Source organism: Narcine bancroftii, chromosome 1, assembly GCF_036971445.1.
Source record: "Narcine bancroftii isolate sNarBan1 chromosome 1, sNarBan1.hap1, whole genome shotgun sequence".
In the NCBI taxonomy this organism is placed as follows: domain Eukaryota; kingdom Metazoa; phylum Chordata; class Chondrichthyes; order Torpediniformes; family Narcinidae; genus Narcine; species Narcine bancroftii.
The window spans coordinates 151924572-151948060 of NC_091469.1; the positions used below are offsets into that span (position 1 = coordinate 151924572).

At 42.9% G+C, this 23489-nt stretch overlaps 1 protein-coding gene across 3 annotated transcripts in view; it reads right to left on the minus strand.

Annotated features, from left to right (window-relative positions):
* The window catches only part of htt (huntingtin), a 306184-nt gene that overhangs the window by 50635 nt on the left and 232060 nt on the right, over window positions 1-23489 (minus strand). For all 3 annotated transcript variants that reach the window (XM_069941879.1, XM_069941874.1, XM_069941888.1), the window contains exons 43-52: window positions 20954-21130; window positions 19498-19574; window positions 18286-18424; window positions 16326-16448; window positions 14040-14253; window positions 13239-13384; window positions 8600-8777; window positions 3392-3496; window positions 2312-2499; window positions 108-234 (exon numbers count right to left, since the gene is read on the minus strand). In XM_069941879.1, the coding sequence (XP_069797980.1) occupies window positions 108-234; window positions 2312-2499; window positions 3392-3496; window positions 8600-8777; window positions 13239-13384; window positions 14040-14253; window positions 16326-16448; window positions 18286-18424; window positions 19498-19574; window positions 20954-21130 (1474 nt within the window). The remainder of the gene's footprint in view (window positions 1-107; window positions 235-2311; window positions 2500-3391; window positions 3497-8599; window positions 8778-13238; window positions 13385-14039; window positions 14254-16325; window positions 16449-18285; window positions 18425-19497; window positions 19575-20953; window positions 21131-23489) is intronic.

Genomic DNA, 23489 nt, shown 5'->3' on the forward strand with positions numbered 1-23489 from the left:
TCCCTTTATTAGACAAGTTTGTGAGCGTCTCCCAGTCAGGAGTAAAATACATATCAAGGTCCATTTCCTTCCCCTCCCCCAATCCTTCCCCAGACACTGCCACTTACCAAGAACATTTATTCTGTAGATGAACTCTTTGAAGACTTCTTTTTCCTGAAGAAACTCAGCTGGAATTTCAGGAAGAGTTGTACCAAATTCACCCCCAGCTTGAGGTGACCATCCCAATTTCCAAACCTGAGGAAAATGGATAGCAAAGACAGGCTGAGAGAGCATTCTTTGTTTATAATGGAGTTAAAACCATAGAGCATTACAGCACTGAAATAGGCCCTTCTAGTCTGTGCTAAACTATTATTCAGCCTTGTCCCAGTGACCTGTACCCAGACCATATCCTCCCCATCCATGTCTCTATCCAAATTTTTCTTGTATATTAAAAGATTGAGCCCATATTCACCACTTCAGCTCACAGCTTGTTCCACATTCCCACTACTCTGTGTGAAGAGGTTCCCCCTAATGTACCCCTTAAACTTTTTACCTTTCACCCTTTACCCCTGTCTTCTGTATCAAATCCAGTATCTATGGAAAAACTCTATCGACACTCATCATAATTTTGTTTACCTCCATCAAATCTCCCCTCCTTCTTCTACTCTCCAGCAAATAAAGTCGCAACCTGTGACTGTTCCTGAAGCCCAAACAACAGCCCAGTAAATCTGTTATCGTTTAATCTTATTGATACCTTTCCTGTAGTTAGCTGTTCAAAATGGCACATAACACTCCAAATATGGCCTCAACAACGTCTTATACCACTTCACCATAACATCCCAACTCTTATCCTCAATGCCGATATGCCAAAAGATCTCATTAAGAGCCCATTTTCCTGTGACATGTAATTTTACAGTTGTCCTTGTGGCAGCTAAACTGGATCGGGAAGATTTTCTTCTTGATCCATGAAATATGCACCCTTCTGCCGAGTTGTTTCAGACAGGCCATTTTGTTTAGCAGTCTTTAGCAGTCACGGGCCTTGAACTGGCAGACAGAAGAGCACCATTGGTATCAGCAAACCATTGGAATGAAAACCAGAACATCCCAAGCACAGACACAAAGGGTAAAACCAAAATAGCAGACAGGATCTAATGTGGCTCTAAATTACACGGCAGAAGGGAAATATCAATATTACATTCGAGGTGAGGAAAAACAACTGGAAAAAAAATTCAGGAAAATTAAAAAAAATTAAACATCAAAAGTCAGGTTACAAGACAATACAATAGAATGTAGTCCGAAACTTAAAGCAGGCTGATTCCAAAGGCTGTGGAATGAAGAAACTGAAGAAATTCATCACAGAATTTGGCAGAGTTGCCAGAATGTGGGACTCATTTCAAAGGATAGTAGCAGTGGAAACAATATCATCCATGGTTAGATTGGGCAGGTGAACAAAGAATAGGAAATTTATAACAGGATAGAAGTAATAAATCAAAATTTGGGCTCCAGGTTAATCCACTTGATTGTCTTTAAACAAATTTAAGGGCAATTGGATTGGTTCTTCAGAGGAATCATGGCACAAGCCTTGAGAACATTTAATTTGAAAAAGTAATCAAAATGAAGATTGATTCCATATTGCTGCAGCATTAAAAGGCCAAATCCCAAAATACAAGCAGAAACTGCCAGATGAGATTGATTAGTGTTTTGACCACAAGATCTTCATCAAATTTCACATTCTGACGAAGAAGCCACGCCCAAATCGTAAACCGATATTTCTCTTTGACGACATTGGCAGGCCTGCAGCATTTATTTCAGATTCTCTGCAGATTGGACTTTTTCTCCTCCTCTTCCCCCAACTCTGCTGTCAGATATTAAACAATGCATTTACCTGGAGCAAAAATGAAGGAAGGACAGGGCATGACAATCAAAATGAACGTTTAAATTTAGACATGCACCACCGTAACAGGCCCTTCCAGCCCATGCTGCCCAATTGCACCCAATTAATCTTCAACCCCTGTACATTTTTTCAGTGGTCTTTGATTGAAAATTAAATGCAGTAAGTTTATAATGGAGTGCAGGAAGAAATTTGTGATGAAGTTTCAAGAAAATATGAATTTCATCTTCAGGAACTGTGGGACTACAGCAATTTTTTTTAATATTAAATGACAGTTGCATTGTTTTGGTAGAATATAGCTCCTTAATGAAGCATGTTCATCTGATGGCTTGCAATTCCTTTTCAGTTATTTTTAAATAATGATAGATGTTTCAGGTGAATCGGACCAAGGACAATTTTTATGTCAAACTCAAGGAGAACAACTGACTTCCACACACTCACCAAAGGAGGAGCACGAGTGTAACTGTTGACCAGAGGCAGCCTGGCCAGACTAATACCAATATTCCGTAGAGTTGGGTTCAGAAATGCTGGGATTCGATTGTTGCAGGCATGTCCAAAGGACAACAACGTCTGGAGAGACTCCACCATCTCTGTCATCACACTGCAGGCCTTTGTAATGCACCTGGATCCTAAAATGGAAGAGAACATAAGTGTTGGTCCTTCTTAATATCAGCAATAATCACAGGACACGATGATTCAACTGCTGACCAAAATCTTAAGAAAACACAGGTGAGAGGCAGCCAGGCATGCTTGGGTTGACTTGTCAAACTTCGACAACATTTCAAACTACTTGGCTGGAAGACACAGGAGACTGGAATCTAGAACATCAAATACCTGTAATCTGCTGGAGAAAAGGTGCAGCAATTGTCAAGGACCCACACAACCCAGAACACGTTCTGTTCTTCGTGCTGCCATCAGGAAAGAGGTCCAGGTGCTACAAGACTCGCACCACCAGGTTCTGGAACAGTTGTTACCCCTCCCCCATTAACTCCTCAACAGCAAATTCAATCAGAGACTCATTTTAGGATTTTCACTTCACACACGTTTGCTATCGAATATTTATTTCGGTTTTGCAGTTTGTTTGCACTTCTTTCTTTGTTTATTTCTCTCTCTTTTCTTGAGTAATTTTTTTTGCACTATTCAGTAAGTAGAAAATCTGCCCGACCCACCACAGAAAAAAAGTACCTCAGGGTTGTATATATCATCTACTTGCTCTGATGAGGCCAGGTGCAGAGGGGAGATGGTCGGTATTAGGACAGGGTGGGTAGAGGTTGAGCAGATGCTTTTTTTTTAAACACAGCCGCTGCATTCCAGGAAATTAAATACAAGACAAAGTGGAAGACAACATGAAACCATCTGGCAAAAACAAATGGGCTGAATGTCCTCTCTTACTTCGAGAGATGGAAATCAATATCTCAAGGACTAAACTTAACTCCCACATTCAAATCCTGAGAGTCTACTTTGACAACTAAAAGTCACGTGTATCTCTAAATAGGAAGGTGAGATTTAACATTCACTCACTTCCAGACACATTTGCATTGTCTTCATGTTCAGCTGCAGCCCTGTCAGTGTTTGACTTCCTTCGCTCCTCATGTAGAAGATGATGCTCTCCAGGTTCAACTGCCACTGAAAGAGATTTAATTCATCACAGCAGAGGAGACATGAGAAAGAGCACCGGCCACTCATGATATTTTTACATTCTTCAGAACTGAGATTTGAGATCTAATATTAGGTGTCTGAAGAAATCAAGGATTATCTAATTTACCTTGTAAACAACAAACGAGAAACACCTTAGAAATACTCAATATTGTGTGGTGAGGTGTATTTGTGATTTTCAGGGAGATGGGAGGTCTCACTGTCAACATTAATATACTTGGGGACCCTGTGTGACTTGTGACACATTCGTGGGGATCTCCAACCAAACAAAATGAATGTGTGGCTGAGGGGCTGGTGAAAAGGACAGGGTTTTGGCTTCTTGGACCATTGGGATCTCTTTTGGGGAAGGCATGACCTTTACAAGAAGGATGGGTTACACCTAAACCCAAAAGGGGTCAATATATTGGCAGGTAGGTTTGGTGCAGCTGTCAGATGCGGTTTAAACCAATTTGGCAGGGGGATGGGAACCTGTATGATAGGGCAAAGGACAGGAAAGATAAAATAGGAAAATTTAGGTTAGACAGCGAAAGTAAAAAATCAGAAAGAGCAAGGAGGGTGAAAAAAGCAAATCTGAAGACTTATATCTTAATGCAAGAAGCATTCGGAACAAGGTAGATGAATTGGCTGTGGAAATTGAGACAAACAAATACGATTTGATTGGGATTACAGAAACATGGCTGCACGGTGGGCAAGCCTGGGAACTTAACATCCCAGAGTATACAATATTTAGGAGGGATCGGCAAGAAAGAAAAGGGGGTGGGGTAGCTTTGATGGTGAGAGAAGGGACCGACACATTTGACAGGAAGGATATTAACTCGGAAGATGTGGAATCTATATGGGTAGAACTGAGGAAGAGCAAGGGGCGGAAAAGGTTAGTGGGGGTGCTATATAGGCTTCCAAATAGTAATGTAGAGGTGAGGGAAGGCATAAAAAGAGAAATTAGAAAAGCGTGCAATAAGGGAACAGCCGTCATCATGGGAGACATTACTTTACATATAGATTGGACTAGCCAAATTAATAAAAATACTGAGGAGGAGGAATTCCTTGAATGTTTACGGGACGGTTATCTAGACCAATATGTCAAGGAACCAACTTGGGAGCAGGCCATTTTAGATTGGGTATTATGTAATGAAAGGGGGCTAATCAGCAATCTTGTTGCACGAGGCCCTTTGGGTAGGAGCGATCACAATATGATTGAATTCTCACTCGACATGGAGAGTGAAGAAATTAAAACCGAGACTAAAGTCCTGAATTTAAATAAAGGGAATTATGATGGTATGAGACGGGAGTTGAGTAAGATTGATTGGGTGGTGTTTATGGGGGGGGTTGACGGTGGATAGACAATGGAAAGCATTCAAAGATCTAATGGAAGAATTGCAGAAATCGTTTATACCGTTTTGGCATAAAAATAAACCATAAAAGGTGACTCAACCGTGGATAACAAGGGAAATTAGAGATACCATTAGGTCCAAAGAGAGAGCATATCAAATGGCCAAAAAAAGTACCAAATCCGAAGACTGGAAGCAGTTCAAGATGCAGCAAAGGAGGACAAAGGGATTAATCAAGAGGGCAAAAATAAATTACGAAAGTAAGTTTGCGGCAAATATAAAAACCGACTGCAAAAGCTTTTATAAATATGTCAAGAAGAAAAGATTGGTGAAATCCAGAGTAGGTCCCTTGCAGTCAGAATCAGGGGAATATATAATGGGGAATAAGGAAATGGCAGACCAATTAAATTCTTACTTTAGTTCTGTTTTCACAAGAGAGGATACAAATAACCTCCCAAGGATGTTGGGAAACATAGAGACTAATGCAAGGGAGGAACTGAAAGAAATCAGTATCTCTAAGGACATGGTCTTGGGGAAATTGAAGGGATTGAAGGCAGATAAATCCCAAGGTCCTGATAATCTACATCCAAGGGTACTTAAGGAAGTGGACATTCAAATAGCAGATGCTTTAAGAATTATTTTCCAGAACTCGATAGACTCAGGGTCAGTACCCATGGATTGGAGGGTAACCCCACTATTTAAAAAGGGGGGTAGAGAAAATGCGGGGAATTATAGGCTGGTGAGCCTTACATCAGTAGTGGGCAAAATGATGGAATCCATTATTAAGGATGTAATAGCAGAGCATATGACTAGCAGAGAAGGGATCGGACAGAGTCAACATGGATTTACAAAAGGTAAACCGTGCTTGACAAATCTATTGGAATTCTTTGAGATGGTGACAGGTAAAATAGATGAGGGAGAGCCAGTGGATGTGGTGTACCTGGATTTCCAAAAGGCCTTCGATAAGGTCCCACATAAACGACTGGCATGCAAAATCAAGCCTCATGGGATTAGGGGCAAGGTATTGATGTGGATTGAGAAATGGCTGGCAGATAGAAGACAGAGAATTGGGATAAACGGCTCATTTTCTGAGTGGCAGGCGGTGACCAGTGGGGTGCCACAGGGATCTGTACTGGGACCCCATCTGTTCACAATTTACATTAATGATCTGGATGAGGGGATTGGATGTAACATCTCCAAATTTGCAGATGACACTAAGCTAGGAGGGGTTGTGTGCACGGAAGAGGGGGTCAGGAAGCTCCAGTGTGATTTGGATAAATTGAGGGACTGGGCAGATACATGGCAAATGCACTACAATGTGGATAAATGTGAGGTTATCCACTTTGGTAATACAAACCGGAGGGCAGATTACTATTTGAATGGCAATAGATTGGGAGATGGGGAAGTGCAGAGAGACCTAGGGGTACTTGTACATCAGTCTCTGAAGGCAAGCATGCAGGTATAGCAGGCGGTTAAAAAGGCAAATGGTATGTTGGCCTTCCTATCAAGAGGGTTTGAGTCTAGGAACAAGGATACCTTACTGCAGCTGTACAGGGCCTTGGTGAGACCCCACCTGGAGTATTGTGTGCAGTTTTGGTCGCCTTATCTAAGGAAGGATGTTCTTGCAATGGAGGGAGTGCAGAGGCGATTCACCAGGCTGATACCTGGAATGGCAGGAATAACTTAGGAGGAAAGATTGTGCCATTTGGCATTGTACTCGCTAGAGTTTGGAGGATTGAGAGGGGATCTCATAGAGACATATAAAATTCTGGCAGGACTGGACAGAATGGATGTGGAAGGGATGTTTCCAATAGTGGGGGAGTCCAGAACCCGGGGCCATGGTTCGAGGATAATAGGCAAACCATTTAGAACCGAGATGAGGAGGAATTTCATTATCCAGAGGGTGGTGAATCTGTGGAATTCATTGCCACAGAGAGCAGTAGAGGTAGGTTCATTGAATATATTTAAGAGGAAATTAGATCTATTTCTTCAGTATAAGGGAATTAGGGGTTACAGAGAGAAGGCGGGGACGGGGCACTGAACTTTAAGATCAGCCATGATCTCATTGAATGGCGGAGCAGGCTCGAAGGGCCGAATGACCTACTCCTGCTCCTATCTTCTATGTTTCTAGAAGATGTTAATAAACTTCCATATTGCATAGGCCATTGACAAGTTAATTTCAATTTGTGAAATGCTGCATTTTGCCAAAACAAATTGAAAATAAGAATATAACGCAGTTGAGTCTCAGATGCACATTTAGGAATAACTTGCATTAATAAAGGCCAAGCACAGGTGCCCATTACCTGAACACAGAACTGAAAAGCAAAATTGCCCAGAGCCATGACCACTGTTCTGGTCATCAGATTATAAATATAGCAGCACTGGAACATACAGAAATCCAAAGGAACATGCTTGTTGGCAACAGTGGAATAAAAGAACCATTTTGGATGCCTTTATTCCAGAAGAGGTTGAGAGATGATTTAAACAGAGGTACATACAGGTTTAGGAGGATAAATGTACAGTAAATCATTTTACTCAACAGGGAAGGTAAAAACTAAAGGTTATGTACACAAGAAAATCATTAATCAAAAAAACCTTTTGTCCATATTCTGGTGCCATGTGATAAATGCAGGAGTTGAGACAAAAAGCGCCAAACAATATGAGAGGATCATACGAGAAAGGGGAACAATGGGGAGGGTGAGAAATACAAGTAAATCAAAGCATCTGCTGAGGATATTGAACAGAATAGTCTAAATATTCCAGCTAAATAACAACTGCCTTGCTCTCAGCCCTGTAAAATAGGACCAAAGGATGGTTTTTTTTCTAATAAAAGAGTACTCCATTACATAGCAGGAAAGATAATAACAATTTTAACATTTTTCTCAACTTTTTGAAAACTTGACAGGAAATGTTCAGCAGTATATCAGACTGAAACCAATGCTTTAGTGCCTGGATACCTGCAGGGTGCATTCAACCATTGGATTATGTGTCTGGAATACTGTCTATCCAGATCCTGGAGATCACAGGCTCTCCTTCATGCAGACATCTGGCAATTTCATAGTGGAGTCACGGGGCAACTGGTGTGAAAATAGAAACTGTAACAGCAGGCATTGTAGTAGTGTTTATAGGACAGAAGATGGAATGAGCCTCTTCCACCAAGGTACTGGAAAGTATTTCTGTAAAGCAATGCTGCTTCACATCTTCAAGAGGGACTTCACCTTGTCCATAGCAGTTAGAGTGCCAGTGTCCAGGGTTCAAATCCTGCGTTGTCTGTAAGGAGTCTGCATGTTTTTCCCATGTCTGCATGCATTTTCTCCGGCTGCTCTGGTTTCCTCCCAGCCCTTGCAATGTATTGAGGTTGTAGGTCAATTGGGTGGCACGGGCTCGTAGTCCAAAAGGGCCTGTTACTGTGCTGTATGCCTCAATTTAAATTTAACTGTAGTGGGTATCAATTCAGTTAGAATGTCTGGTTTAACTTTGGTTTCCAAAAGCCAGAGAGAGCCTGAGCTTTTTAACTCCAGGAGATGGATGAAATGGGAGCAAGAGAAATCAAACAAAATACTCCAGCACAATGCTTTCTGGATTAGCATCAGTTCTGTATGGTCTTAATTAAATGTGCCTCATGAGTCCCCAATGCACAATAGTCCATTCCCACTAACATATTTCACAAACCAGATTATTCACAACAATAACAAAAAAAAACAAAAAAAAAACTCTGGTTCTCACAAAATAATAAACCTCTTACTTGCTTCGATGATGAACTGAATGCAATTGATAACGGAGCAGGCTTGAGTTACGTAGGCGGCAGATGCCAGCAAGTTCCAAATGGTGGGCTGTTGTAGCACCAAACAGCAACAATCCAGCGCAGCTTGTAGATCCAAACTTCGAGGAACATGATCATGTAGCAAGTGCCAACAAAGTGCCTGTGAGCACAACCCACAAAATCAGTGTTAAAGACTATTGCTCCAATTGGTACCGGGTTGCACAGAGAAGAACAGACTATTCCATTCTGGCGATTGCTTCAACACTGCAGGTTACATTGCTAATTAGGCCTTCGAAATGGGAACTCAGCATCCAGACCTTGCAAGGACAGCAGATTTCCTTCTCTAAGGACACTGGCACCAGATAAGTGCTCCTAATAAATCTGGTCACCAATAGGAGATTGGCAATAACTCTAGAATTAATCCCTCTCTCATGGCATCGGGGAACCCGCGACATGAACTTGGGCTTGAACAGACTCAAACTTGAAATTTACCAGATGCAGTCACAAAATGAGAACTCGCAATACAGAATCACTTTCATGTGTGGGTGAGAGCCAAGAACTTCACCCGGGGCATCAAAGGTGATGGATGGGGAGAAGGCAGTGGGACTGTGTGGGAAAATGAATCAGCTCGTGATTGAATGGCGAGGTAGATTAGATGGGACGAATAGTCTATTTCTGCTCCGATGTCTTATGGTCAGCAGGTCAGTACAGTAAAAACCCGTTACCCAGAATTCAAGCAACTAGCAAAACAATTGCGGGAAAAAAAGGTAAAAAGCACGAAAGTTTAAAATTGGCACGCCTCACCGTTAGTTCGCCATTCACGTAGCACGTAATCTCAAGCAACCAGAAAATACAATTATCTGGCATCTACCAATCCCCAAAGGTGCCTGATACCAGGGGTCTTACTGTATTATGGAGGGAGGTGTTTGTTAGCATGGGACCATAGGATCAGATGACATCAAGCCCATGATTCTCCAGGAATCAAGGGAAAAGATAGCTGGGGCCCTGATTGGCGATTTCTGCATCTTCATTGGTCACAGGTGAGGTGGTAGGTGAGAGTTAGACGTAGCAGTGGTGAGAGAGCCATGGGGGTGAGAGACAAAGGCAGATGAGTGACACAAATAGAAGCAGGTGGGACTGGGAAAGGGGAGGAAAGGGTGAAGGTAGAGATGGGTGCTGGGGTGGGGGGGGAAAATGAGACAAGATGGGCCACAAAGGTAACAAATATGATAATCTGATAAAAGGAAGGTGATAATGGGAACTGTGACAGAGTATATAGAGGTGTTTGGGAGATAAATTGGGAAAGGTTTGTTAGAGCAGGTCACACACAAACACTTTAAAAGAGAATTTTTGCAGGAGCTTTTGCAAGAGAGCTCTGACTCATTATGGATTGTTATTTGTAAAAGGCAACAAATGTAACAACAGCTTTGTTGGAAAACAGAACTTACTGCCTGGAAGGTCGTGTGATCTTTCCAGGCAGAGAGCAGAAAAAACAGAGTCTGCTCTCAGAGTTGGAGAGAGAGAGAGAGAGAGGAGAGACACAGGCATCAGTTCCAGAGGGACAAGGTGGCAAGCTGTGGAAGACTGCCTGGTCAAAGGAGAGGACTGGCTGTCCGGTGTTTCCCTTGGAAAAGGAGAAACAGAAAGGAACTCTGTGGATGTTCTGGAACAAGAAAAACTCCCTCTCTGAATTCCAACAAGAACCCTTCTGAGTGGTAACCATTTACCTGTTAAGCACCAAAGCCTGGTGAACTTGATTAATGTTAACTTCTGCGCACAGTACAAGAATTGCCTGCAACCAGTGAGATTGGAAGGTGAACCCAAGAACTTTTCTGAACTTACACACACGTGCGCTTAACATTAGAAGGGGGTTAAGTGAGTCAATAGAGATAAGTTAAAGTTTGATTCTATTTTCATGTTCGAAGATAATTAAAAGCAACTTTTGTTTAAGTTACCCTTTGTCGTGGTGCATACCTATTGCTGCTGGGTTTTGGGGTCCTCTGGACTCGTAACAGAACCATCACATGGAATCAGATAGGAAGGGCTTTGGTGGATGGAACCAGAAGGCGGAAGGGGAGAGGGATGAAAATAACTAGTGGGGAGTTAGAGGGGTTTTGTGAAAGGGAGCATATATGGGAGAGAAAAGGAAAGCAAGGGTAAAGGGGGCAGGGGAGAAAACATGGGAACAGAGGAGGTAAGGGTTCCCTGAAATTGGAAAATTCAATGTTCTTACCATCAAATTGCAGGTTACCCAGGCAAAATACGAGGTGCTGATCCTCTAGTTTGCGTCGGTCTGCACCCCAACAGAAGAGAAAGCTGAAGAAGGACCCGTCAGCGTGGGAATGGGAAGTGGAGCGAAAATGATATGCAACTGGGATCTTGGAATTACAACTACAGACGTGGGGAGGAGCTCTGCAAACCAGTTGCCTTCCCTGGTCTTTGACTTGCTGATGCAGAGGAGGTCTTTTTTTGGGGTATCTGCTTCCACTAATCACCCACCTGCCTCTTTTACCTCTCAGCTCCTTCCTCCAATCATCCTGGACCACTCCTCAGTCCACCAATCACCAACTTACCACAAGCTCACCCCTCCCCCTCATTATATCATCTATTTTCCCCCTCCACATCTCAATCTAAAATATCAACCATGATTTGCCATACTCCATCCCCACAGATGCTGCTCTACCCTTTGAGAATTTCCAGCAGTTTGTTTTTTTAACTCCAGATGCCAGCATCTGTAACCTCTTGTGTCTTTGAATTTTCAAGGGGATTTGAGGGGAAAGGTTTCTCCACACACACATTGGTTGATATCTGGAACTTCGTGCCATAAGAAGTGGAGGTTTTTAAAATTTTCTTTACAGCATGGTAGAAGCTGATTCTGGCCATTTAAACTTGTGGTGCCAAATTACACCCAAATTAACCTACAACCCTGTACGTTTTGAAGGGTGAGAGGGAACCAGAGCACCTGGGGAAAACCCACGCAGTTAAGGGGAGAATGTTACGAACCCCTTACAGGCGTCAGATACCATCACGGCATTTATGAGACTTTAAGACAAGCACTTAAATAAACAAGGGCATGGAAAGATATGAACATCTTTCAAGGCAATTGGGATGAGTGCAGATGGAGTGGAAGGTTGGCTTGAACTTGGTGAGCAAAGGGCCCGTTTACATCCTGTACAATTCAATGACACAATGCTACCACATCCTTTCGAGCCGCAAACCAACCTCATCCCATCATCCAATTTAAATGGAGACAAGCTAGGGAATGGGGAGGAGCTAATGGATCTGGGAGTACTTGTTCACCGGTCACTGAAGACTAGCATGCAGGTTCAGAAAGCTGTGAAGAAGGCAAATGGCATGTTGGCTTTCATAAAGAGGGGATTGGAGTATAGGAACAGAGACGCCCTTCTGCAGTTGTGCAGGGCCCTGGTGAGACCCCAGCTGGAGTATTGGGTCCAGTTCTGGTCTCCAATTTTGAGGAAGGACATACAAGCTATAGAGGGTGTGCAGCGCAGATTTACAAGGTTAGTTCCAGGGATGGCGGGGTTGACATATGCTGAAAGGCTAGAAAAACTGGACTTGTATCCGATGGAGTTTAGAAGGATGAGGGGGGACATGATTGAGGTATACAAAATCATCAGGGGGATAGACAGGGTGAAGTCTGATTACTTGTTCCCAATGATGGGGGAGACGAGGACTAGAGGGCATAGTTTAAGAATACAGGGTAGGCCCTTTAGGACGGAGATGAGAAAACATTTTTTGACCCAGAGAAGTGTGAATCTGTGGAATGCTCTGCCACAGAGGGTGGTAGAGGCAGATTCGCTGATTATGTTCAAAAGAGAGTTAGATAAGACTCTAGTGGGCAAAGGAGTTAAGGGTTATGGGGATAAGGCTGGAAAGGGGTACTGATGGTAGTGATCAGCCATGATCTGTAAAATGGCGGTGCTGGCTCGACGGGCTGAAGGGCCTACTCCAGCTCCTATTGACTATTATAACCCCAGCTGCGCTCCTTACTTGTAATTTTGTAGATCAGGCTGAATCACGAGAATGATTCTCTCCAGATGCTACTGAGCATCCTCTCCCCTCCCACCCATCATCAGCCTTGTTCAGCATTTGATTCCGGCAACATACTGCGTAATATGAACTTCCATGTTCCGAAACTCCTAATATTTTAACCATTCCAATTTAGGATTACATTCACCACTCCAAGCTATTAATCCAGATTTTATTTTAAAAAATGCTCCTATTCCAAGCTTCTAAAATGAAAGAAAATGTCCTCAGCACAAACCCTTCATCAAAACAAAATGTGCAATAACCAACAATAATAGGGGCATGGATTGGTCAACCAAGCAGGGTGAAGGGTGACAGACAGAAGGGGAAGTAGAGATGGAACAAGAGAAAAGGGGAGTCAGATGGAGAAAGATGAGTAACAGAGGGTGAAGCTGAATAGAGGTGATGGAAGGTGACACAAAGGCATGTGCCCTGATAAAGGAGAATGAAAGAGAATACTTTTTAAATTATAGAATGATAACGCATGCTAAAAGCAACCAAGGGACTAATTTTACACACAAGAGAAATGAACTCAATATTTGATGGAAGCAAAAGGCAGCAACTTTATTCATACCTCCAATGACAATACCACGAAACTGGCAATCTCAGCCTCATTGTCAGCAGGAATCTGGAGAGAGGGAAGCAGCTTGGGAAGAGACAGAAGGTACTGGGCCAATGCATTGCACAGACTAATAACGGAATGATAGAACAGCACATCTCCTGCAAAACAAAACAAATTTAATAAATGTACAACTAAATGATTGATATCCCATCTGTAAAAAATCTTCCAGAAAGATAGTAGAATCCAAGAACAAAAAGAATATTGACACGCTCCTTATTATTCCACTCATCTCCTAGTCTACTGTATGATTCTCCCACTCCTGCTTTACCCTCCACCTGTTGCCCTCAATATCTTTATTGCTCTGAATATACTAAAAAAGGTCTGTAGCCACATCTTTCTGGGGCAGACAATTCCAAAGGTTCACAACCATCAGCAGAAATTCCTCTTCATTTCAATTGGCAAATCCCTTATTTCAAGGGTATGACTCCCGGTTCAAGACCATTTAAACAAGAGGGAAGATCCTCACCCTCTCCCTGATCAATTGCAGAAATTTTAAATTGGGAACTTCTCATTCTTCTGAGCTTCAGAGAATATTGACCCAATTTTTGTGCATAGATAATTCCTTGCTCACTGGAATTCTGGTGGCCAGAAATCTGTTTTACCATGACACAACTGAAACTACAGTTGAAATGGACAATAAAAGTGCTTCAGGATGTCCAACGGTCAAGAATGTAAGTTTATTTCTTTTTGTGCCTTTACCTATTTTTCTGTCTAGCTTTTTGTTGCTGATATTTGTTCCAGTAGACCTCTTACCGTAAGGCTCACCAAGCTTGTTCCAATAGGAAGAATTAGGTAAAGGACACTGGCTTTGGAAAACTTGATGGTTGCTGGGAAGATGCTGGACATGGAATGCCACGCGATCCATCGTAACTTTCCGAGCAGTTTCAAAGAGCACGCTGGCCTGGTCTGCACAGATTCTTTGCAAACCCAAGGCCAAACAAGGTGCTAGAAGGTCCAAGTTGAAATCCTAGAACACCATGGAGAACAGAGTTAGAATTTATTGTCATAAACATGTCACAAAATTTGTTTTCCAGCAGTGCAAATATTGCTAATTTCCATTTCAAAATAAATAAACAGCGCAAAAAAAAATAGTAGAAAGTGAAGGAGTGTCCAAGGTTCACTGTTCATTCGGAAATCTAATGGCAGCAGGGAAGAAACTGATTTTTTTGCCACTGGGTCCTCATCTTCAGGCTCCTTTTCACACTGTTTCCCTGATGGTAGCAGTGTGAAGAGGGCATGGCCTGGCCTGGCCCCTTCTTAAGACACTACCTCTTGTATAGGTCCTTGAATGCCATAATGACACTCTGCAGTCTTTTCCCATCCTGTGCATAGGCACCTCCATACCAGTCAGAATGCTCTCCAGGGTACATCTGCAGAAACTTGAGAGTCTTTGGTGATGGACCAAATCCCTCAAACTCCTCACAAAGTATCGTGGTGAGCCTACTTCGTGATTGCATTGACATGGAAGCCCCAGGACAGGTCCTCAGAGATGTTCAAACTCAGGAATTTGAACAGCCCTATGTTCAAAGATAGAATCACAAAGTCTACAGGAGACATTTCTCTGCCGCCATTTAACTTTTTTCAGCTAGTACTTTTAAAAGATGTACCAATTTATCTGCAAATGAAAGAAATACGTAGTCTGCTTCCATGAAGAAAACAGGGTTGAAGTAGAATGGGCTCAAGACTCCAATAACCTATGGAAATTTGCAATGCATAGAGCATCTTTACCTTGCCACAAGTTGGTGGCTGCTCTATGCATTATCAACCATTAAATCCACTATTTGGATGGAACATCTAGGCCACATCTTCCCGAGTGACTGTAATAAATCTGGGCAATTTATTAATGGCTGTCTCTTATGACACCCTTAAGAAATCTTTCTACTTTGGACAAGCTACCGGGACTCCTCCTAAATCTCTGCACCTTGATACTTGGGCCAATTCCTCTTTCTACCTTCCGGGGCAACTGTGAATGTTATTTGCTACAGTGAGTGGCACGAAAGCCACAATCTATTGCATTCAACTAAAACACAGTTCCCATGGTATATGGTAAAAATACACCAAAGTGCTGGAGGAACTCAGCCGGTCTTTCAGCGTTCATTGGAGATAAAGACATATTGCCACCATTTCGGGCCTGAGCCCATCTTCAAGAAATAAGCAAAAAAACAGCTAATCTCAGAATAGAGATAGAGCCATGTGGGGTGGGAGGGGAGTCCAGACTAACGAAAGTGTTCATTGGATATGATGAGGGAAGTGGTGAGAATTGATATTGTCTGTGTGAAATTAAACAAAGCTGGGGGAAGGCCATGGAGGGGGGGGGTGAGAAATAAAGAGTCGGGGAGGGGGGATTCAACGAAAGTCAGAGAAGTCGGTTAATGCCATGAAGTTGGAGGGTGCCCAGACAGGAGATGTGTTGTTGTTACTTCAATCTGCCTTCCCTCAGCTCTGTCTCCCTTCCTTTTCCCACTGTCTCCTTTCACACTGACAAAATCAATTTTCACCTCTCCCTTATTATATCCTATTAACACCTTTTGTTGGTCTGGACTCCTTCCCCAGCCAGCACTCGTCTCTGTTCTGAGATTTCATGTCTTTTGTTTATTCTTTGCTTATTCCTTGAAGAAGGACTCAGGCCTGAAACCTCAGCAATATATCTTTATCTCCTCTGGCGCCGCAAAACCAGCTGAGCTCCTCAGCATTTTTAAATTAAAATTTTTAATTTAGACATTTTGGCCCATGAGTCCGTGCCACCCAATTTACACCAAATTAACCTACACCCCAGTACACTTTGAAGGGTGGGAGGAAACCAGAGCCCCCGGGAAAACCCACGCAGACACAGGGAGAACATACAAACTTTTTACAGACAGCACAGGATTTGAACCCCGGTCCCAATAGCTGGCATTATAAAGGCATTGCACTAACCCCTACACCAGCCGTGCTGCCCCTGGATGATTTTACTACAATCACAGCACTTGTAGACTTTCAAGTTCTACCCATGGTTTGATTAAGGAATACCATTTCTATGCCACCTCCAATAACCAGTACCTTGGCTGTCATGACTAAGTGGAGGTCCTCTTCAGGAAGCTTATCAAGTAATTCAGTGCACTCCATCAAAGCTGCATTCGAGTGGTTGCAGCACTGGAATTTAGTAAGTGATACATACCAATCCTAACAAAACAAGACAATATACAGATTATTTCATATCACATAACTTTTAAAGATTATTCCAACTATCCCATTTCTCCCAACTTACGATCTGATTAACTTCAGAGTTACTGTAATGTTTTTAAGCCAGTAAAAGTCTGATAGGGACTTGGTAGTACAGTAAAATCCCTATTATCTAGAATTCAAGCCACCGGCAAAAATTTTTTTTTGGAAGAAATAAATATTAGATACATTTAAAAAATTAAATAAAACTGGAATAAAATTGTAAATATTCTCTGAAGTAACACGTAAACCTTTGGTGAAGATGGGAGCAAATATTCAGCCAGTGGGGGCCTTGGTTGGGCTTTGGTCAGAGCAGCTGTTTGAATCAATGGCATTGTAAGGGCAAGTCTCAAGTAACCAGAAAATTCACAAAGCTGGCACACACCAACTCGCATAGGTGTCAGATACCGGGGGTTTTAATGTATATGAAATTCTGAAGTGCACAGACAAGGTTGGTCGCTGGAGGCCATAGGTTTCAAGTAAATTAAAAAAGGTTCAGAGAAGATTGGAGATTTTTTTTTACACCAGTGGTGGCAATCCAGAACAGATGTGTGGTGGAGACAGGTCTCCTAACAAATTTTTGACAATATTGTCAAGGAAAAAAGTTATGGACCAAAGCCTTGAAGTGGGATGAGAACAGATGGGTATGTGATGTTGCATAGAAATCATGGTTTGAAGGTTATGTTTCTGGACTGAGTGACTCTAGGACTCAAAAAGTCTGATAATTGGTTCTTTTTTATTTTTCACACTATAAACCATACTGACCAAAATACATAGACATTTTTCTCTTGAATATATACAATGTCATTTTCTCCCCTTTTCCCCTCTCCCTTCCTTTTCCATTTATTCAAAGTTAAGCCCGTAAAACAATGTCGTGAGATTACTTATCTTCTACCTTCTCCCCATAAGGACACGAGACTAGTGCTCTCCCTTTTACTGAATTGGGAAGGGGACCAAATCACTGTTAGCTGTTCAAGGCGATTTTAAATCAGAATGCACACTCCATGAAGATTGGCAACTCTGTGACAACCTGTTGATGTCTGGTTGCTGAGATTTGCAGCCAATATTAGTGGCCCAGGAGATTTCTCGGAATACCGTGCACAGTAGACCCCGTTTTAGTCAATGGAGGAATTCGTTTTGAACAGGATACCAGAAATGCCAGCAAATAAACTGTCAAGCATTTTCAGGTTAAGACCAAACGGGAGAAGAACAATATTTTCAGGTGCCTGCCATAGATTGAAATTGTTGCCCAAAGACAATAGGAGCTAGCTGTTAACAAAGTGGAAATCCATTCAGCTATCAACTTTCTGCTGGCTTACGGACAGAGGGATTCAATAAACAATTCTGCAAATACTGCACCGCCTTTATGTTTGCACGTGCTCATCCTCGAGTATTTACCCAATTTGTCCTTCAAAAGATATCATTCGCTTTTTCAGGCCTTCCCTGGAACAAAACTTTTCATGAACTTTTTGAAATAAAGAAATTCCACCCAAGTTAATATTTCCTGTAATCTTAAATTAGTAACCCTCCAAACACCGACCCTTCACATTGGATCAAAGTCTTTCATTATATTTAAACTTCAACCTCAACCTCAACATGAAAATTGGCCACAGCAATTTGAGTTTTTAACATTAATTACTTTAAAAATTACATTATTTAAGTTGCAGTCTCCTTTTGAGTTTTTGAAACACTGCTTGCTCAAGGTTAAATTGCTGGCGTTAAACAGAAACTTGTCCAGCCTGACACCACAAATGATCAGGCCATTTGAAAGACAGCTTCGTCAGCCCAGGTATCTCACCTTGTCCACAACGATCGATTCCATGGCAGACAGCTTGTGCCCATCCAGTGGGTGAGAGGTCACATTAGGAGGCGGACTGACCGTGTCTGCTGCAACCGTTGCCCGGAACCGATCCAGCAGTGAATAGAGTCTTTGGTGTCTGAGAGATCATGGAAATAAATCATGGGTTACGATGAATATAGAGGGACATGTCAAGACTAGATATCTGATCAAATGGTACATGTGGAGCCAATGCTTCCCCATCCGGGAGCGATGCAGCAAGAACGTCACCCACCTCAGGAGTGACGCAGTAGCAACACCACATGGCCTGGAAGTTATGAGGTAACAACATTGCCCGGCCCAGGAGAAATGCAGCCGCAATGCCACCTGGTCTTGGAGATATCGAACCACAATGCTGCCTGGTCCAGGAGTTACACAGTAACAACATTGCCCGGCCCAGGAGAAATGCAGCCGCAATGCCACCTGGTCTTGGAGATATAGAACCACAATGCTGCCTGGTCCAGGAGTTACACAGTAACAACATTGCCCGGCCCAGGAGAAATGCAGCCGCAATGCCACCTGGTCTTGGAGATATAGAACCACAATGCTGCCTGGTCCAGGAGTTACACAGTAACAACATTGCCCGGCCCAGGAGAAATGCAGCCGCAATGCCACCTGGTCTTGGAGATATAGAACCACAATGCTGCCTGGTCCAGGAGTTACACAGTAACAACACTGCCCGGCCCAGGAGAAATGCAGCCGCAATGCCACCTGGTCTTGGAGATATAGAACCACAATGCTGCCTGGTCCAGGAGTTACACAGTAACAACATTGCCCGGCCCAGGAGAAATGCAGCCGCAATGCCACCTGGTCTTGGAGATATAGAACCACAATGCTGCCTGGTCCAGGAGTTACACAGTAACAACACTGCCCGGCCCAGGAGAAATGCAGCCGCAATGCCACCTGGTCTTGGAGATATAGAACCACAATGCTGCCTGGTCCAGGAGTTACACAGTAACAACACTGCCCGGCCCAGAAGCGACGCAGCCATAATGCTGCCAGCCCTGGGAGTGACGGTCCAAAGACCTTCATCCCACTCTGTGAATATCCCAAAGTTCAGACGTAACAGTTCAATTTTGTTTCTTCAGCCAGCCGAATCACAAAGGCCAAGGGTGGTCCCGCCCTTGCTTTCCATCAATATCCCAACAGAAATGGCCTGGACAGATTTACTACCTTTGTGCCAGGCACGTGGTCTGCAGATACCGCTGAATCCTTTCCAGCTCTTCACGTGGCACTTGGGCAACACTATTCTGGAGAGAGACCAGAAGCGTTAATAAGAAAATTGAGACCACAAAACACAAAGTGCTCGAGTGGCTTTAACGAGCCAAACCATGTAATGAACCTTTGGTGTGTGAAGTTTGAGAAGGGCGGTGTGGTCCATGGGGAAGTATGGAAGGGAGCATGGAGGTACCGGAGTAGACACTGTCCTGGTGAAACAGTCTGCACCCAAGATCCCATTTCACTTTGGCCACATTTTGTGCTTTCCTCTCTAATAGGTCACACTGTCTGCATGTTGCAAATTAACTTCATTGTGTCTCCAAATTCTAATGCAAATCTGAGATCTTGTCACATTATCTGGTGTTTAAACGAATGGGCAACATCAAAAATTTAAGTTCAACCACTCAGGTGCTGTTAGTGTGGTCCTTAATCCACTCAAAACTACTGAACTCCACCCCTCCCCCAGGCCAATCAAATTCTTCCACGTGCTTGGCACCTACAGACTGTCCTGAAGTCTGCCTGTCAATCTCCTGTCATCCACCCTCTGTTATTTTTTAGCTTATTCAAAACTGCTACTTCTACCAAGTCCTGAGCACCCATTTGCCACAAGTTCACCTCCACAGGTGCTGCCTGGCCAGCTGGGGATTTCCAGCATTTGTTCTTTTTATTCCACATTTCCAGGATCTGATGATTTTTCTTTTCACTGATTGCATAATATAACAGCTCAAATACTGACACTAAATGGAATTTGCGTCACCTGTCTTAACATTTCCCGAGTCAAACCAAAAAGTCTGCATACTCTGTGATTGAAGTGCAATACACAAATGTGTTGGATAACTCAGGCAAAACAGCATCTCTAGGCAACACTGCATGACCTGTTGAGTTTCTCCAGCACTTTAGTGTATCGCTTAAGCAGCCAATCTCAACCTTTATTTTCGGCTATGGCCCCACCCCTCCTCGGACTCTACTCAAAGTTTATGGGCCCCTTTCCCTGCAAAGAAGTCAAGCTTAGTTGGTTTCCTCTGTACTTCTCTACCGACTACATGAAAAACATTTCAGACCGTGGTCCCCCTCCAAAATGTGCTGGAGCCTCCAGAGGGATTGTGTGGCCCCATTTAGAATGGTTGGAAGCCTTAACGTTTCCCCAGGCTCCTTTTGCTTGAGAATACTCCGGTGAAAATTACTACAGGAACGAAAGGCAACTTTGTAAACCACACAGTCAACATCGGGCAAGAATTCTGCACTCAGCTGCCTATTGCAAAGCCAGAGGTGCCAGAAGGATCAAGTTGTGCTTTTGTTTATGACATGCAGGAGTTAACCAGTGAGAGCATTGAGAAATTACATCACTGCGTCCAGTTAAAAGTACAGGACTCACAATCTAAATGAAGTTGCCAGCCTCCTTTTTCTTTACCTGCAAGCTTTCAGCCAAAAGCATCTCAACTCGCCGGCAAGCTAGTGTGTCCACCATCCGAGCCAGCACTCGGAAAGGAGTGCTGATGAGCTTGTCGACGTACAGCATCAAGACTGCACCTGACTGGCTGAGATGGATTCCCTCCAAGCACTGTAGTGTTTTCTTCAACGTGGTGGGCTGGAAGAGAAAGAGAGAAATGGATATGGGTGCACAGGTTGGCATGGACACAGCCAGTGACTACAAAAGTACTTCACTAGTTAAGTGGGGGTTTGGGGCATCCTGAGGTTGTGAAAGGTGGTGTATGAAAGGAAACATTTGCTCCTCCAATCTGGGATGACACAATGGACAGCTCACAGAACTGCTGCCTCACAGCTCCGGTGGTCTGGGTTCAATCCTGACCTCCAGCGCTGTCTGTGTAAGGTTTGAACATTCTCTGTAACTGTGTGTGCTTCCCCCCAAATGCTCTGGTTTCCTCCCATAGCCCAAAGATGTGCTGCGGCTCAGTTAATTGCTTGCTGTAAATTGCCACCACGTCAATCATAAAATACTCCGACATTACAAATAGAACTCTCTGCACCATTGCAACACCGTTTTTTATTGCACCCTGGTAAGTGTGAACATTATCCATCTTCTGCATTTATTTTTATAATATATAACTATTGTAGTTATTTCAGAATCAGAATTAATGGTCGTGATCATGTTTCGCAAAATTCATTGGTTTGCGGCAGCATTACTGAAGCAAAAATTGGTATAAATCACATTTTTTTAAAATACATTTGTGCCAAAGAAGAGGAGAAAGTGAGGCCGTATCTGGGGTTCATTGTCCATTCAGAGATCCGATGGCGGAGGGGAAGAAGCTGGTTTTGCACCATTGGGTGTTCAGGTTCCTGGACCTCCTTCCTGTTGATAGCAGTGTGAAGAGGGCCTGAGATGTGAGGGTCCCTGATGATAGAGGCTGCTTTCTTGAGACACTGCCTCTTATAGATGTCTTTAATGGAATGAAGACAAATGTCCACGAAGGCGGTGGCTGAGTTCAATACTCTCCGTCATCTTTTTATGTAGATACCAATGATCCAACCAGTCAGAAAGCTCTCCAGTAAAAACTTGCAAAAGTCTTTAGTGACATACCAAATCTCCTCATGAAGTGTAGCCGCTGGCAAGCCTTCTTCAATATTGCATCAACATAAAGCCCCCATGAGAGATCTTCAGTGATGTTGACACCCAAGAACTTTACCCTTTACACTGATGAACTCTTGATGAGGACTGGTTTGTGTTTTCCTGGTTTCCCTTCCTGAAGTCCACAATCAGTTCCTTAGTTTTTCTCATATTGAGTGCAAGGTTGTTGTTGAGACACCACTCAATGAGCTGATCTATCTCCCTCCTGTATGCTTCCTCATTCCCATCTGTGATACCGCCAATGGTTGTGGTGCCATTGGCAAATTTGTAGATGCTATTTGAATTGTGCCTGGCCACCCAGTCATGGGTGTAGAGGGAGTAAAGCAGTGGGCTAACACTCATCCTTTAGGCATGCCTGTGTTGATTGTCAGTGAGGAGGAGACGTTGTTACAGATTCACACTGATTGTGGTCTTCTGATGAGAAGTCAAGGATCCGGTTGCAGAGGCCCAGGTTTTGGAGTTTGCTGACCTCTAATGCGGGGATGATGGTGTTGAAAGCTGAGCTGTAATTAATAAAAAGCAGCCTGATGTACATGTTGCTGTGGTCAAGATGATCCAGAGCTGAGTGGAGAATCAGTGAGATTGCATCTGCTGTGTACCGATTATGGCAGTGAGCCAATTGTAGTGAGTCCTGGTCTTTTTTAAAATATTTTATTTATTAGAAAACAAAGTAATAACCATAATTACAGAATTAAAGCAATTTACATGGTTTCTAGAAAAAAAACTACAGAATCTAAAATAAAAAAATCTACAACCTAACCCTGCCCCAACCTAAATCTACTCCCCTATTTCCCATAAAAGAGATAAGAACAACTTCAGTCATTGATTTAATATTCAATGTAGAGATCCAGCCGCACACAACCAGTTTCAGATTTTCAAATTACAATAATCCAAATTTGGGCTCCAAACCATTTAAAATCTATAATATTGATCTCTTAAATTATGTTATCTTCTCCATTGGTATACATGACCTCATTTCTGAATGGCACCTTTGTAAGCTAAGCTTCATCTGATCTTTCCATGAAACAGCTCAACATGTCCTTGCTACTGCTAAAGCCAATCTCAAAAATGCCATTTGAAATTTATCTACTTTATGTAATAAAGCCATTTCAGTAAGGTCCCCAATTTAAAAAAATCTTTGGGTCGAGAGAGTGAGTCCTGGTCTTTACTTAGGTACAAGTTAATTCTGGCCATGACCGACCTCTCAAATTCATCCAAGTACATGTGAGTGGTACTGGGCGATAGTCATCGAGGCAACTCATTCCGTTCTTCTTGGACACCATGATGATTGATGCCCTTTTGAAGCAGGTGGGAACTTGTGTAATAAGAGATTCAAAATGTCCGTGAACACTCCAGCAAG